Source organism: Xyrauchen texanus, chromosome 27 (assembly GCF_025860055.1).
Source record: "Xyrauchen texanus isolate HMW12.3.18 chromosome 27, RBS_HiC_50CHRs, whole genome shotgun sequence".
NCBI lineage: Eukaryota > Metazoa > Chordata > Actinopteri > Cypriniformes > Catostomidae > Xyrauchen > Xyrauchen texanus.
Window position 1 is genome coordinate 3,188,084 of NC_068302.1, and position 17,390 is coordinate 3,205,473.

Sequence of the window (17,390 nt, forward strand, 5' to 3'; positions counted from 1 at the left end):
TGCAGCAAAGCATTTGTGAAGCCACAACACGCACAACCTTGAGACGGATGGGCTACAACAGCAGAAGACCCCACCGGGTATCACTCATCTCCACTACAAATAGGAAAAAGAGGCTACAATTTGCAAGAGCTCACCAAAATTGGACAGTTGAAGACTGGAAAAATGTTGCCTGGTCTGATGAGTCTCGATTTCTGTTGAGACATTCAGATGGTAGAGTCAGAATTTGGCGTAAACAGAATGATAACATGGACAACATGGCCTTGTTACCACTGTGCAGGCTGGTGGTGGTGGTGTAATGGTGTGGGGGATGTTTTCTTGGCACACTTTAGGCCCCTTAGTGCCAATTGGGCATCGTTTAAATGCCACGGCCTACCTGAGCATTGTTTCTGACCATGTCCATCCCTTTATGGCCACCATGTACCCATCCTCTGATGGCTACTTCCAGCAGGATAATGCACCATGTCACAAAGCTCGAATCATTTCAAATTGGTTTCTTGAACATGACAATGAGTTCACTGTACTAAAATGGCCCCCACAGTCACCAGATCTCAACCCAATAGAGCATCTTTGGGATGTGGTGGAACGGGAGCTTCGTGCCCTGGATGTGCATCCCACAAATCTCCATCAACTGCAAGATGCTATCCTATCAATATGGGCCAACATTTCTAAAGAATGCTTTCAGCACCTTGTTGAATCAATGCCACGTAGAATTAAGGCAGTTCTGAAGGCGAAAGGGGGTCAAACACAGTATTAGTATGGTGTTCCTAATAATCCTTTAGGTGAGTGTATGTACAAAGATCATCAATATTATTTTAAATAGTGCAAACAGAATGTAAAAACACATTCTGTGAAAACAGGACAGATTGACGAACTCAATTGCAAAATGGATTGTTGACTGTAGGCTTGTTCAATGATATGGGAATTAAACAAACAATATATTTACTTCTAAAGCCACGCTTTGTACAGTCAATGTTTTCCTCATCTGACACAATAATGCAATATACAGTATTTCATGCATGTGTGAAAGGGACTAATGTTTTATGGCATTTCTAACTATTTTAATGTGTAGTAACTACTGACCTGTTAAGCGTTATGTAATGTGTAATGTTGTTTGTTAATGTTATTAATGAAGGTTATTGTAGTTTTGCACTAAATACATCCCATCTGCGGTGTTCTTTCTCAAAATACTCCTGCGGTAGAAATCCCACCAATAAATGACAGGGCCATGTTGAGTTTTTGAAAAGTATGAGTCTTAACCTGAGCTTTAGCTTTCATCATCACTGCTGGATGTGACGGGGCCATTTTCTTTGCTGAACGCCATGCGATCCCTCTGTCCTGGAGAGAGACACACACTTCTGATCGCATTTACACCTTTGCTGGACAAGAAGGTGAGCACTGCTGCCAATCATACACAACACATGAGAGCAAACGATCTTGTTTCATTGTTGCCTTTCATCCTTATTCATAATAGTTCATCCACTATTAGGCAAGACATTAAAATGTAAAGAGAAATGTGTAAGTCAACATATAAAATGGGACCAGGACATCCAATATGTTCCTGGTCTTACTGTGCATTATTTATCAGTGCTTATTACTGCAAAGAAAACGTTTTTGTCTTTTTAATGTTTCATTAACACGTAATAATTCGCTGCTTATTTTTCAACCACCTGCCATAAAGAGATCACTTTTCACCAGCCAATTAATTTACCATGATAGAAGTCCTTTTTTATTAGAAATACACTTTTACAGTAACCACACAAAGAACTATATTTACCTAGTGTTGTGTGTTTCGTATGATTGTTTAGTATCACGAGACTCTTGAGGTGAGCTGCGGTCAGATGTCATTGGAGCTTGTGTTGATCGCTGAAGCTGTGGAGCCTGTTATCAGCTGCTCTAATGATGGACACATGGACTTTCACTGTGTTCCTGTCAATGAGAGCAGCACTCAAGTGTTCAGGGTATTCACACTACACTCCCAACTTTATGCTCAGTGTTCTTAAATTTTTTTTATAAAATGTGTTATCTATGTTTCTACTCCATTAAAGATATAAGTGAATTAAGTGTCCTGAGATATCTCATGGACTTTGTAAACGGCAAACGATAATGTTTCTGCATACTGCAGACACTGACGCTTTTCACCTGTCAATCATTTGCTCATTCTTGTGTTTACATGCACGTTCTTACACCAGTTATGATTAATAAGCCGTGTTCCTTTATCGGCTTAAAAGCCATAAATGGCTTATGAATAACCAATCGACATGATTCGATTTTTGACCATTACACTTATTTTGCGTGGCATGTAAACAGCTTACGAGATGTTCTTACTGGCTTATCCAATGAGAGCAAGTGTTGAGCGCATGCCTCTTCATGGTTTGATGTCAGAAGTAGAGAATAATGTGATTATATTAAAATGTCATGTAAATTTCTTGCCTAGTCAGATTCTTTAAATAAGCTGATTTTAGTAATCAGCATATTGGTGTGCATGTAAACGAGCTCACAGTGTTTTATTTGAAGCGGATCATTGAGGCTGTGATTTATAATGGTTGTCAGTTGAGGGCGCCGTTGTGACAGCCACAGGAACAAACAATGCTGCTCTTTTGCTCGGTTTTGGTCTCAAAATGGTCTTTGGAGGGTGGGGTTTTAGAATGAGGGGATGTTGCTAATTCAACGGCTCTGTCAATGGAAAGCTTCAGAACACTAAAATCGCTTACAGCACCTTTAAATCTTTGTAGTTTTAATGTGTACAGTGGTTAAAATGGGATTTTGGAATCTTAAAATCAGGTAGTGAGAAACGACATGACCCCCCTCCCCCAAAAACCATTATAATAAGATTTTATAATTATATTATCAGCATAAAAGGCTTTTCTAGGCTGTTTACACCTGGTCGTTTAAATGCATCTCCTGTGACTACTTGTGTTCAGATTTGGAGTGTTTCTGTTTCATGATGACATACATCAGTCACAATGTCAGAAAAAAGTTAGAAAAGACAAAGAAAATGAATCACATCTCAAATGTGATGTGGTCACATGTGTTTTTCACCACATTCATATGGGGTTTTTGTGATTGATCACAAAATGTTTTAAACCTTTATTTAGGGCTGAGCACATGTGAACAGATCACCCAAAACGCATCTTAAAGGACAAAAATGAAAATTTGCTGATAAATTACTTGGGCCATCTAAGATGTATCTGAGTTTCTTTCTTCATTAAAACAGAATTTATGATTTTTATGATTTAATTTCAGGCCTCCTGCTTTAAACAATGCAAGTGAATGTACACCATTTTTTCAGAATCAGAATGAGCTTTATTGCCATGTATGCTTACACATACAAGGAATTTGTCTTGGTGACAGGAGCTTCCAATGCACAACAATACAAAAAAAAAACAGCAAGACATAATAATAATTAAAAAATATATATATAATAATATAATTATACATATACGTACAGACACACACCTTCATACATACACACACATACGTAGTGCAAATCTAAAACAAAACCGTTATATAAAGTACAAAAATACAGTATGTTATGTACAGTGCAAAAAGTTTTTTTTTTTTTTTTCTTTGTATGTAATGGTATATGTTAGATAATATAAATAGACTAAACTGTGTATTGCACATAATTATTGCTCAATGGGGTGGCTTTAACTGTTTATGAGATGGATAGCCTGAGGGAAAATACTGTTCCTGTGTCTGACAGTTCTGGTGCTCAGTGCTTTGAAGCATCAGCCAGAAAGCAACAGTTCAAAAAGGTAATGGGCTGGATGAGTGGGATCCAGAGTGATTTTTCCAGCCTTTCCCAGACTTTTTCCTCACTCTGGAAGTGTACAGTTCTTGAAGGGGGGGCAAGGGGCAACCAATAATCCGTGCAGCATTCCGAACTGTCCTCTGCAGTCTTCTGATGTCCGATTTCATAGCTGAACCAAACTGTATTCAGACTCATCGTCATTTCGGATGAGGCCGATGACAGTGTTGTTGTCGGCAAACTTCAGGAGCTTGACAGAGGGGTCCCTGGTTGTGCAGTCATTGGTGTAGAGGGAGAAGAGTAGTGGGGAGAGCACACATCCCTGGGGGGCACCAGTGCTGATTGTACAGGTGCTGGAAGTGAATTTCCCCTGTATCACAAGCTGCTGCCTGTCCGTCAGAAAGCTGGTAATCCACTGACAGATAGACGTGGGAACAGGGAGTTTAAAAAGTTTAACTTAGTATGGAGTATATCTGGGATGATTGTGTTGAAAGCCGAGCTGAAGTCCACAAAAAGGATCCTTGCATGTGTCCCCAGTCGGTCCAGATGTTGCAGGGCATGATGCAATCCCATGTTGACTGCATCATCCACAGAACTTTTTACATGATAAGCCAATTGAAGGGGATCTAGAAAGGGTCCAGTGATGTCCTTTAGGTGGGCCAACACCAGTCTCAAAATTGGCTTCATGACCAAAGACGTCAGGGAGAAAAAGTGTCAATTTCTGAATTCTTCGGCTGTGCCTGTGCTGTTTTTCCAGCGAACTCAGGTATGTGTGAAAACTTTGTCATTGTTACGCCTCCCTCAGCGCTCCGTTCCTCACCACCCGATCTCTAATTCACCACACCTGCACTCAATTCACCAATTCATCAATTGTTTGCGTTCAGAAGAACTTTATTTGTCAACTGGAGTCATGGGGATTAGTACATTCACTTGCATTGTTTAAAGGAGGAGGCCTGAAATGAAATCCTAAAAATTTTAAATTCTGTTTTGATGAAGAATGAAACTCAGATACATCTTGGATGGCCTGAGGGTGAGTAAATTATCAGCAAATGTTCATTTTTGGGTGAACTATTCTTTTAATAGGGGCCTAAATGGAGATAAAATGTGTCAAATTTATCATAAACAAACTGGAATGTTCAGCTTAATCCTTGATTATATCAATTTTACAACTATTTTTCAGTATTTTGTGATTAGAAAATTTTATATTAAAAAAGTTTTAATATAATATAATAATAATACACTGAAAACCCTAATAAGTTCATTGCACTCATTTGATTAAGTAAACTTGTTCCCTTAATTCGATTGAGTGATGGGGTCTCCCAAAACTTGAGTATTTAATTTCAATTAACTTGGTTTGATGAACTTGACAATTTAAGTTGAGTTAACTACATGCAAGTAGTTTTTGAGTTTGAATTGATTCAATGTTTGATCAAACAACAGCACAGCTCAAATAAAGATGATAACTGATTCTAGGTCAGTTATTCATGAATTCTTCACACAAATTCATATATGCACTACAGCTGCACATGCACACAGAGACCTGAGATAGTGTGACCAGGGTCCAACTTGACCAGAGAGAAACAGATCACCCTTATGATGACATTACACCAAACAAATATTTGCAACAAAGTATAAATAATACAACAAAAGAGCTAAAACATCTATGAATTCTTAATAACAGATATTTAAATTCCCCAATCTGTTCCCTCTGATTAAGGAAAAATAATTCAAGCAGCAATGGATTGTGGGTATTCCCTGTAGCATCAATTTTGTACTCAGTAGTTTGAGTTCATAACAATTCATACCTTAAATCTATGGATTTTTCAGAAAAATAAGTTCAATGAACTTATATATTTGAGTTATGAGTCCAAAACTTGATGTTTCAAGTAATACTTAATCAAGACAACTTGATTTTTACAGTAATGACAACTTTAGGATTTACAGTGTACCCTATCAGTCAAAAGGTTTTCATTCTATAAAAAACATTCTAGATCAGGGTTCGGGAACCTTTTTTAACTTAGGAGACAATTATTTAATTTTTGGTTGATGCATTTTTTTTGAAAGAGCCATACCACAAACAAATAATTTACTATTTTCAAAAACAATAAAAATGTATATATTGCCCATAGACTACTCAAAAACAAACAAATATGCAAAAATGTATAGGTAACATGTTGCAATATGGAATTGAGTACACGTGTTTGTGCGGGTCTCCATAAAATTACTTCATTTTACAATTGTTCATGAAAAATGTAACTTTCCTTTTGGTCTGGGCAATATGTAAAACATATTTGAATGATAATCGCATTTAAAATATCAATATACGATTATATGGTGAATATTTTTGCTTGAATTATTTTGTTTTAAAAGTTTAATTAATTTATTGAAACATGAAAAAATTGAACAAAAGACATTTCTTAATTCAAATTGCACTTTAAACTAACTGGGAAAAAAAGAACCTTAGATATAATCACCTCCACAAATACAAACATTTACCTTCTCCAATGGCTCCATTTGCCATCACGCAAGCATCAGTCAACAACACCAGGTGAAAAATGACTAACAGCATTCAAATTAAAAACTAAAGACAATTATAACTGTAAAGATAATTATAATAATAATCAAAATAAATAAGCCTAATAAATTCCCTTGTGTTCCCAAAATAATGCTGTCAAATGTGTGTTCTTATCAAATATGTTTGTATTGCGTTTGTAACTGGAGGATAACCGCGGCTCTGTGCACCCCCCTGTTGGGCTCCGAGGTGGGGAGCAGGAGTAATGAAAATTAAAAAATACAAACATGGCTAACAAAAAAACAAAAAAAAACTACAGATGATAGAACAAATATTGTATGACGAATCAGATAATGGGTGTATTTACTCATATATGAGTGGAAATTGGCAGAGATTTATACTGCTAGAATAAAAAATAACAGACATGCCACTTACAAAATTGTCTCCATTTGCAATACAGAAAGGCATTTCAGGCATAGCAGGGACAGTTAAAGATGTTAAAAAACTAAGATCCGGACAAATCCTAGAAAAGATCATGCATGCAAACAGTAAAGGAGTTATACGCACCAGAGAGTTACACAATATGGATGAGGCTGAAATAGCATCAGAATTAACTCAACAGGGTTTAACGAATTTCAAGAGGATTACAATCTAAAAAGAAGAACAGATCATTAAGACAGGCACTTATATTATTATTACCTTTAATAAAACCCAACCTCTGGAGAGGATCCAAATTGGATATATACCAGTCAATATTTTTATTCCAAACCCATTGAGATGCTACAACTGTCAAATATTTGGCCACGGTTCTGCTTTCTGCAAAAGAAAAGAAATCTGCTGCAACTGTGGAGAAGAAGGACATGAACCAGGGTGTTCAAGACCACCAAAATGTAGCAATTGTTCAGCTAATCACCCAGCCTCAACAAAAGAATGTCCAATTTGGATAAAGGAAAAAGAAATTCAGAGAATAAAATGTGTTGAAAGGATCAGCTACGTTGAAGCACGGAAAAAGTTTGAGGAGTTCCCATCCTTTAACCTAAGGAAAACATATGATTCTGTGGTGAAACCAACCATGAGCACCACTGATTGCCAGACTGATTTGACCTGGGTGAACAGTGAGACACCACAAAATATCAGCAACAGAACGTTCGACCCAATCAAAAAGAAGAATCAAGGAACACAAAGTCAAATAATGACAAATCAAACCCAAGCCAAGGAAGACGAAAGATCATCAAATGAGTACAACCAGTCCTCGAGAGGGAAAAAGATACAACAAAATACAAAAACTCTGTCAACAAAAGCGAATCAAGAAAGAAAAACTGAATGTTTCAAGAATAACGATTTTGAAATGACAGACTACAAATTCCAGAGGTCGACGCTTGTCTCCAAAATTCAAAGGTAAAGGGCAGATATTGTCTTACCTACTTGAAAATGAGGAATCATATAATTCAGTGGAACTGTCGAGGATTTAAGGCAAACTTTTCAGAAAAGGAAAACCCATCCAGGAAACCCATCTAACAATAGATAGATGTAAAGGGATCATGTAAAGGAGGAGGCGAGAACCGGCTTGATAATATAAATAATAGTTTAATTGGTAAACTTAAAAGACAAACACACACACATGACGGACATGTCCATAAACAATCTCTCTCTCTCTCCCGCACGATCCTCTGCAGTCGACCTTTATCCCTCTCGGGAGGCTTGATTAGCCTAATACGGGACCGGGTGTGTACGATCATGACCCGGCCCCGCCCTCTGCCCTGCCACAATAGACAACTGACATTGAAAAGTTATAATATCTATAACACTATAACAATGTCCATCTGGTGGATCAGCTATATTAATTAGACATGACATAATCCACAGCCACATATCTGTAAATACAAAAAAAAGTACAAACCTGCAAGTGGTAGCCGTACGTCTAACTCTTCATAAAGCCATAACTATGTGCTCTATTAATATACCCCCTGATGCCTCAGTGACAACACAAGAACTAAACAAAATTACCATCACCATACATATTGATGGGTGACTTTAATAGCCTCAGCACATTATGGGGAGGTAAACATACAAATACCAAAGGCAGAAGAATAGAGGAGTTCATATACAATAATGATTTGTGCTTACTAAATGATGGTTCAAGCACATATTTGCATCCAGGATATGGATCATACTCTGTGTTTAACTTTGTGTGAACCTGAAATAATAATTGACTTTTCATGGCAAGTATGGAAGGATCTTTGTGGAAGTGATCATTACCCACTGATTATAACATCTACTGAAGAAGATATACAACAAGACACTTCTAGATGGCAATTGAAAAAAGGCTAATTGGTATAATTTCCAAAAATGTTATTATGAGAAGTTCAACATAGACTGGCAAGAATATCAAGATCCGATAAAGAAATTCACCAATATACTGATTGAAATAGCAGAAAATACTGTGCCAAAAACATCAACAAATTTATGCCGTCAGAGAAACCCATTGTTCAGTGAAGACTGTAAAAAGGCTATTGCTGATCAGAAGAAGGTAAATGGTCTGCACTTATATAGCACCTTTTTAAGCCTTAACGGTATTCAAAGCGCTTTACACTGCGTCTCATTCACCCATTCACACACACATTCATACACCAATGGTGGCAGAGCTGCCATGCAAGGTGCTAGCCTGCCAGCTAGGAAGCTCGGAAGGCGGAGCTCTGGGAAGCTCGGAAGGCTCGGAAGGCAGAATACTAGATAAACAAGGGGAACAGGAACCACGAACGAGAGGGTAGACACAGGGAACTCGGGCTGGAAACAGGGAGCTAACAATAACATCCATACACAAACAACGACTGACAGAGACTGAACAAACAGACAGGGTTTAAATACAAGAATGTGGGACAAAGGGGCCAATGAACAAACAGGACTCAAACAAGATAACAAGGTGATCGACAGAAATCAAAGGCAAACAAATGAGGGCAGGTGCAAACAATTAACGAAAGCTAACAAGGAGACAGTGGAGCTACAAAAGGGCCAAAAGTGAAAACTAAGGAGTACAAAAGTGACAAAAATGGTAAACAAAAGGGCAACGGTGGAACAAGACAGGGTATACATAACAGGTGGTGGCTGTGGGGACCGAATCAGCAACCTTCTGATTAACAGTTATGTGCTTTAGCCCACTACACCACCACCTCCGTACATTCCGTAGCCTGTATGTATATGATGTGTGCATTTGTTGAGAGACAACTACAAATATGTATAAATAAAATGTATGACTGGTCCATACAAAATGGATTTAAATTTTATTAATCAAAAAACTGTGTGTATGCATTTTTGTATTTTGCGATCTATGCACCTCGAGCCAGAACTCTTTTTGGAAAGGGAACCTATAAAAGTCATAAAGGAGACAAAATTCCTAGGACTTACTTTCGATAATAAACTATCCTTCATCACTCATATCAAAATGCTGCGGAATAGATGCTTCAAATACATCATACAAGATTGAGACTTGCACTAGGAGCATTTAGGACCTCTCCAACCCATAGCTTGTATATGGAAGCAAGAGAACCATCACTATAAAACAGAAGGCTGAAATTGCATATCTTTCAGTCTTTCATTCTCAACATTCACACCTGTATGAAGCCAGACCCAGGTACATCAGTCCTTTTGGAATTCGCATAAAACCACACTTGGCGAACATGGACATTAATCTGGATATCCTAACATCTGTGCCCTATACTGGAGAAATACCAGGAGAAATTCCTGGACATAAGATGTAGTTTACCATCTCATGTACCGGTGTACACAGATGGATCAAAGTCAGACAATCATGTATCTGCAGCAGTAATGATTGGTCCAAAACTTTTGGCAAGTGTATTCCTGGACAAAGTTCAATTTTCACAGCAGAAGCTTGTTTATTATTACTAGCTTTAGAATAAATAGAAAAGGAACAGCAACGTCACTTTCTAATTTGTACAGATTCTAAATCCTGCCTGCAAGCACTCGAAACTCTGAAAACAGAACACCCTACAATTATTAGCATAATAGGAAATGTGGACTCCTTAAAAAAACAAGATTTATTATTGTCTTTTGTTGGATAATAGGCCATATGGGATTGGCTGGCAATGAACAGGCAGATAAAGCGGCTAAGGAAGCACTTCAGTTGGACATGACATTATGTAATATACCAGCATCTGATGTTAAACCCATATTGAATATGTACATTCACAACAAATGGCGAATGGAATTAATGTATATATAACAAACTACATGAAGTGAACCCAGTACTAAACCAAGGAGTTTATTATTTCTTCTTTGAAAATAGATATGAGCAGGTTGTATATACGAGATGTCGAATTGGTCACTGAAGACTCACTCATTCATACTTATTGAAAGGGGAAGAGGAACTGGTTTGTGATCTATGCAAGACTTTCTTGAGTATAAAACATATTTTGTTATATATCTAATATCTAAGTGATGCTTTTATTCAGAAAATACATTGATGGATATTTTTTAAAAGGTCTCTCTGTAAATATTTTAGAATTCCTATCACATAGTAAACTGAAAAACGATATAATTCTTATTACAACTACTGTTGTTTTTGTTATATATACGTTTTTTGTAACTATTGTAAACATTGTTTAATTTGAACCCTGTTGTCTTTGCCATGAATATAGCCATTGCTGCTGATATGGTTTTGTAATACACTGGTATTTGACGACAAAGCTCATTTCAAGCACAAGGCTTTAGAACATTTTTTTAAATGATGAGAATCCTAAATTCAGTCAAGTGTTTTCCACACTTAAGTTCAACACCAGAGGTCACTGTTACCATAAGATTAGTTCCATTGTCACAGTTTCTGGGCATTTTTAGCACTTAAGTCTTTGTTTTACTCCCTGTCTAGTGTGTATTATTGGTTGTGGAGTGGTTAAGGGATTAAGGTTATAGGTATGGCAGGTTGTCATGAATTTACAGCTCCAGTCACCATTGTGGCCTTGAGCACTACCTAGTCATGTATGTGGGCCTACTGTACTCTGCATGTAATGTACTGCTCGTGTCTAGTCCATGCAAACTTTTGCATGTGTTATCACTCCTGTTGGCATCTCATTGTATTTACTTTAGCATTAGCATTATGTGTTGACTCATTATTCCTGGATTTATATGATACTTGTGGTGGTTACTGGACATATTACAATATAGGTGAATCTCATGAAACATATTAACAACATATCTGACACATATTTCATCCCCAAATCAAAGTAATAAATTATATTTAGCATAAAGTCAGTGAAACCTACATTTGGACCATTAAGATATTGTTGTCTTGTGACATTGGCATGACAATTTAGCACATTTCCCCCAAAATCTCAATACTGTAATGTGAAAAAATTTAATAAATATGTTGTCTTGTTTATCAGTAAAAATACTTAAACATTCTTGAAGCAAGATACATTTACTTGAGAAGCGAATTTACATCAGATATTTTGTCTTGTTTTCAGAGAAATGTAACAAATATGTTTAATGTTTATGCTTATTACAGAAAAAAAACGTTGCTATTTTCCTTATTCGATTTGCAAATCTTTTTCTTTTTCTTTTACATGGCAGCTTTGGTTTGAAAGACAAACTATTGTATTAGAGTATTCTGTTTTTAATACAGCAAAAATAATCTAGTGAGAATTCTCATTAATAATAATGGTAATTATAAATATATTTAAACGTCTTTATTTTTTATGCACATCCCATTCTTGACATGTTCTTGACAGGTTTTGTGAGATTCTCCCATGTGTATTTATAAGATTTGCATTGTATGCATGGATTTCTGCTCTTAATAATGCATTTGATTGCTTGTCTATTATACAGAAGTCTTATTTTTATTTCATATTTGTACTCTTTATTTCTCTTATAATATTTCTCAGCTGCAGAACATGTCGTCTGTGACTGTACAGTTCAGTGTGCTGTTAGAGAGTCACTGTTGTAATGAATCAGATGACTGGCTCCCAGCGGACTCTACAGCACATGTGGGTAAGTGAGAGTCACACACAGCTGCACACACGTCAATGGAGGTTCTGCCTGTGAGCAGGGTCCGAATTACGGGGAGTTTTGGGGGGGTCTGTCTCCCCCTAATTAAGTCCAGGGTATCCGCGAGATCTTAAATAAATTACAAGAAGTCTTATATTTCGTTTGCTGACGTATACAATTTTGGGGCGTGAATAGAGCAGATGCTTTAAACAGCAGAATCTACGTAAGACAAAATTGTCTCTCTCTCTCTCTCTCTTTCTCTCTCTCTCGTGCATCCGTCATTTAGCAGCTGACCCTTGAGTTAGGGTGAGCATTGTTACTGAACTTACGAGGTTACACATGTATAAACCTTCATAAACCCTTTAATCCGAATGCAAATGGTGTTATTTCACGTCTCTAACACTGTCGCTCCTGCTTATAATCGACAAAGTGGTCAACGTTATAAGCGCACAAGTCTGGAGCGGTCATTTGACGCCTTTCAAATCGTTGCGCTTCATTATTTTACACTATATTTGACAATAATTGTAAAGCTAACAGATCTACTCAGCTGCAGAGTTACACCTGTTATATCTCTCATCTCCATCTCTCTAGATCAGGATGTCCAAACTGCGGCCCGTCGACTGCTCTGATGTGACCCGCGAGAGGTTCTAGAATTTTGGCCTGCTATTGAGAAATTTTATGAAATTAATATTCTGAACACTGTGTGTTGCTGGCTCGTGCAGCCACATTTCATTTTCAGGGACATTTTTTCTAAATATATCAGATTTACTGTGTTAAATTTACTTATTTTATTAAAACCTATTTTATGTCACAACGTGTAATGTTACTCTTAAAGTATAACTTTAAGGACTGTATCAAATGGTATTAAAAAAAAACAGAACCTAGGGCATTTTTTTACACCAACATTTTGAACGTTAGGGCATTTTGTCACTTTTGGGAATTTTTGCCCAGAGCCTCCTAATTTCTGAACCGGCATCACTATTATTCTATTATATTCTATATATATATTACTCTAGATCTATGGCTACCAACGCAATTGAAACTGTTCTCACGCTCTCACGCCACATGTCCATTTTCTCATGCAGTGATAACGTTGCGGATCAAAGAGGACACTTGACAGCACTGATGAGTTGTTATTTGAGATATTTCACTCAAAAATTTAAATTGTCATCATTTACTTACATTCATGCTGTTGCAAACATGTATGACTTTTTTATTTCAGTGGCTATCAAAAGGAGATATTAGGGAGTTTCAGTCACCATTCACTTACACTGAATGAAAAACAAGATGCAGTGACAGTGAATGGTGACTAAATGTCTCTTTTGTTCCACGGCAGAGAAAAATTAATTCAGACTCAAGGGTGAGCAGTGATGACAGATTTTTAAATGAACTGCCCTTTAACTACCTGTTAAAGTAATTGTTAAAATGATCTGCCAAGAAGAAAATATATAAATGTTATTCAGCACATGCTAGACCTTATTCACAGCGGTGCCATCTTTGATTTTTTATCAGAATGACAATGAGGCTATGCGGGATAGACGTACAGTCTCTTCAATGGAAAATATCTGTCCCAGAACATTCAGTATACAAAGTACTCTGGACATGAGTTGTGGAAAATCAGATGTGATCTAGGAGCTTTAAAAAGTTTTATACTGTTTGTGCCATTGAAGAGATGGCTGTGTCTATCCCTCACAGCTCGTTTCTATTCCCATTAATAACCAAAGATGGCGCTAGCGTGAATATGGTCTATAGACCAATCCTCTTGTTTACACAAATGGCAGGGCATGCACAGTAAGTGGTGGCAGAAAGCCCGCTGATTGTTGTGATTGATTTGACAGATTAGAGGATTAAATGAAAGTGACAAAAAGTATTCTTAGTGATACAAGTACTATAATAAAATGAGTTAATAACAAACATGTAATCATGTTCGCTAGAAATGTATGCTGCAAAATTGTTAATGATGTTGATGTTGTAATCCAGGGCTGGACTGGTAATCTGGCATACCGGGCATTTTCCCACAGGGCCGACACGCTTTGGGGCCGATCAGAGGCGGACTGCCATCGGGAGAACCGAGCAGGCCGAATGGGCAGTGATAAGCTAAAATGAGCCGCAGCGTTATGCAGAACGGACCACAAAATGACGCCGTTATATGCAGAAAATGATTTTTTTTTTATTGCAAAAGTGGTCTAAATATTTTCTTTTATTTGGCCTTAAAAAGTCTTACATTTAATTCATTCGAACCTGCAGATACCCTGTGTTCCAAACACACATCGTTTCAAAGCAGCTTTACAGAAGATCAGCAGTAACAGAAGATAAAACTATAATATCTATAATGTCTTAGAGTCATCATTGTGTAATTAGATAAAATAGAATTGTTAATCATGTTTAAAAATAAGTAATTAATAATTGTATTAATAACCCCAGTGAGCAAACTGAAGGCAACTGTTGCAAGGAACACAAAACTCCATAAGATGTTGGTTAATGGAGAAAAATGGAGAAAACAGATGAATTGTCCTTGTTAGTTAGCTGATGAAGGGTTTTGTTGGCAATTAAGTGATAGTCGATGTATTAAATTTTACTCATAGAAAGTACTTAAATATTTAAAAAAAATAAATAACCATATAGAATTCTTACACAAATTGTAGTATCGACTGCACTGAGTTATGAAAATGATCAAAAATAAATAAATTATTTAAACTGCAAACCCATTCTGGCATAGGTTTTGTTCATTATTATTTATTTTTTTTATTTTACATATGGTCAGTTTTATTTTGTTATGCTTATTTAATGTTTATACTTCATAGCTTGAAAATACCAAAAACACAAAAATCAGGATTTTAGGAATTGAGACATGCAACAACATGTGGTAAAAGTGTTACAAAAATGGTAACCCTCATATAATATTCAGTTTGAGCTCCTATGGTTGACGATCAGTTTTAGTTTTAGGATCAGACTTTATTTTGTTCCCTATTGGTGAAAAAAGGGGCCAAACAGCGACCTGCCCTAATGTGTGAAATCATCAGTTAATTTAGTGCTCTTGCATCTCTCAGGTGTTGAAAACTACAGCGGGATGAGTGTGTTTGGTGTGACACCCTCAGGGGGTGCTATATGTCCTGCTGATACTGTTGACATTACTGTGACCTTCCATCCAGACCACCAGAGTGTTCATTACAGAGATGTGCTCAGAGTGCAACTCATCAACAAAGTTAGACACACTCCTCTTTCGCATATACTGTACACTACTACACTATGATTATAGAATATGATTTGATTAATTCTTTTTATTTAAAATCAAGTATATATACTATATATATGCCTCTGACAATGATTTTACAGTGGGAATAACTGAGAATACTGTGTGTGTGTGTGTGTGTGTGTGTGTGTGTGTGTGTGTGTGTGTGTGTGTGTGTGTGTGTGTGTGTGTGTGTGTGTGTGTGTGTGTGTGTGTGTGTGTGTGTGTGTGTGCCTGCTGATAGCAAACGGTGCATGTGTTGCAGCTCAGAGGTTCTTCATATGAAAACATGTTTGCCTGTGGTGGCGATCCGTCAGATGTGTGTTGTGAATCACTCATCCCCTCTCACATTTACACTTCAGGACACACAAAACACAAAGGTACTTGATTCTCTGTTTTATGTTTATGTGTGTCTATAGTTGTGTGAAGGTTGTATTTCTATTTAACTCACAAGACAAGAAGTTCTTTTCCACCATCGGGTCAAATGCTTCTGATCACGGATCATCAAGGTACGATTTCAATCCGTTCTCGGCCCGGATTTCTCTGCACGGTTATCTTACCGTTCTCAACCGTGCAGGTGGAATGACTTTAGGATGTGGCAACTCACGATTGTCAATTTGCCAAAGCCAAGGTAAACCTAAAGTTGTTTCTTGGTAGCTGGCCAAGCTAATAAAAGTTCATAAAAATGTGTGTATGTTTATTGTATCTTTATTATTTAATGATGAACTAGAGTAATACATACATTTTCTACAAACCTTCTCATCTGGAAGATAGATTACGCTAGCTCTCTCATTAAAATTTGTCAACAACGCGTTGCCAACTGACACATTTGTTACACACTACACTATGTTTTTCCAATGCAAATTTTTCAGCTCTGTAGCAGGAAAAAAATTTTTGGAACGGCACGGATTCACGAGAACCGTTCGGCCCAATGGCTGAAAAGGGGCTAGGGTCCCCACCCAATTGGGCTACTTTCAATAGATTTGTGCAGGGAAAAATGTGCGTGGTCGGGTGGTCAAAGTTTGGTCTGCTTTGGAATGATTTTGGCAGGTTTTTTAATGATAAAATTATTGCCATTGCCCATGCAACTAAAATAAAGAAAATGTCTCCACACACAATCATTCAATCATATAGCCAGATCACTGATTGAGCTACGAGTTGCCACACCCACCAGGAAGTTCTGAATGTGTACAATCTGCAGGTGTTGCTCTTTGATTTTTGTGATAGAAATGAAGCAATCTTAACAATGACAAAGCGTAAAAAAAAATGTATGCAAACAAATCGAAAATGTGGAAATGACCCTAATATCAAGTGTATATGAAACTTAAAAGTGCAATTGCCAGGACTTATCAGTGGAGTTTTTCTTGGAGAAATTGCACTTTTGAGTTTCTCCCATGATCAGGCCACTGCTGCCTTTTGGCTAGAAGTATAATGCTGTTGAGAACACTGCGGGACATACTGTGAAGTTGGCACTCATGGTGCTCATAGTAGTTTCATAAAGTAACATGACTTAAAAGTGACTCTTGAATTTGCTGCTCTTTCTTGACTCGTGGATGTGCACAAAGGAACATGGAATGATTGAAAATCAGCTGCGTTACATCCATGATGACAGTGAATTATATTAGTGAATTCATCTTACTTAACTGACTACAAAGATTTTCAGTTTTCTTGGAATTCGGATTGATCCATAACAGCGTAAAAAGGTAGAACAGATTAGATACAACATTTATATAAAATATTAATAAAAAAATAGGCCTATTGAATGGCAATCATAGCACAATGGCATACTTTCATTATTTGACTTCTTGAAATCCCAGGGCAGCGTATTTGTTTATTTTCTGTGCTTGTGTGTTTGTTTATATGTGTGAATAAAGAAAAATAGGTAAATAAAAATGTTTTTG

General features: G+C 37.0%; 1 protein-coding gene across 1 annotated transcript in view; it reads left to right on the forward strand.

Annotated features, from left to right (window-relative positions):
* The window catches only part of cfap74 (cilia and flagella associated protein 74), a 149,882-nt gene that overhangs the window by 124,989 nt on the left and 7,503 nt on the right, over positions 1–17,390 (forward strand). The window contains exons 32-36 of the mRNA XM_052094084.1: positions 1,269–1,388; positions 1,806–1,958; positions 12,155–12,260; positions 15,308–15,462; positions 15,734–15,869. Coding sequence (XP_051950044.1) covers positions 1,269–1,388; positions 1,806–1,958; positions 12,155–12,260; positions 15,308–15,462; positions 15,734–15,869 — 670 coding nt within the window. The remainder of the gene's footprint in view (positions 1–1,268; positions 1,389–1,805; positions 1,959–12,154; positions 12,261–15,307; positions 15,463–15,733; positions 15,870–17,390) is intronic.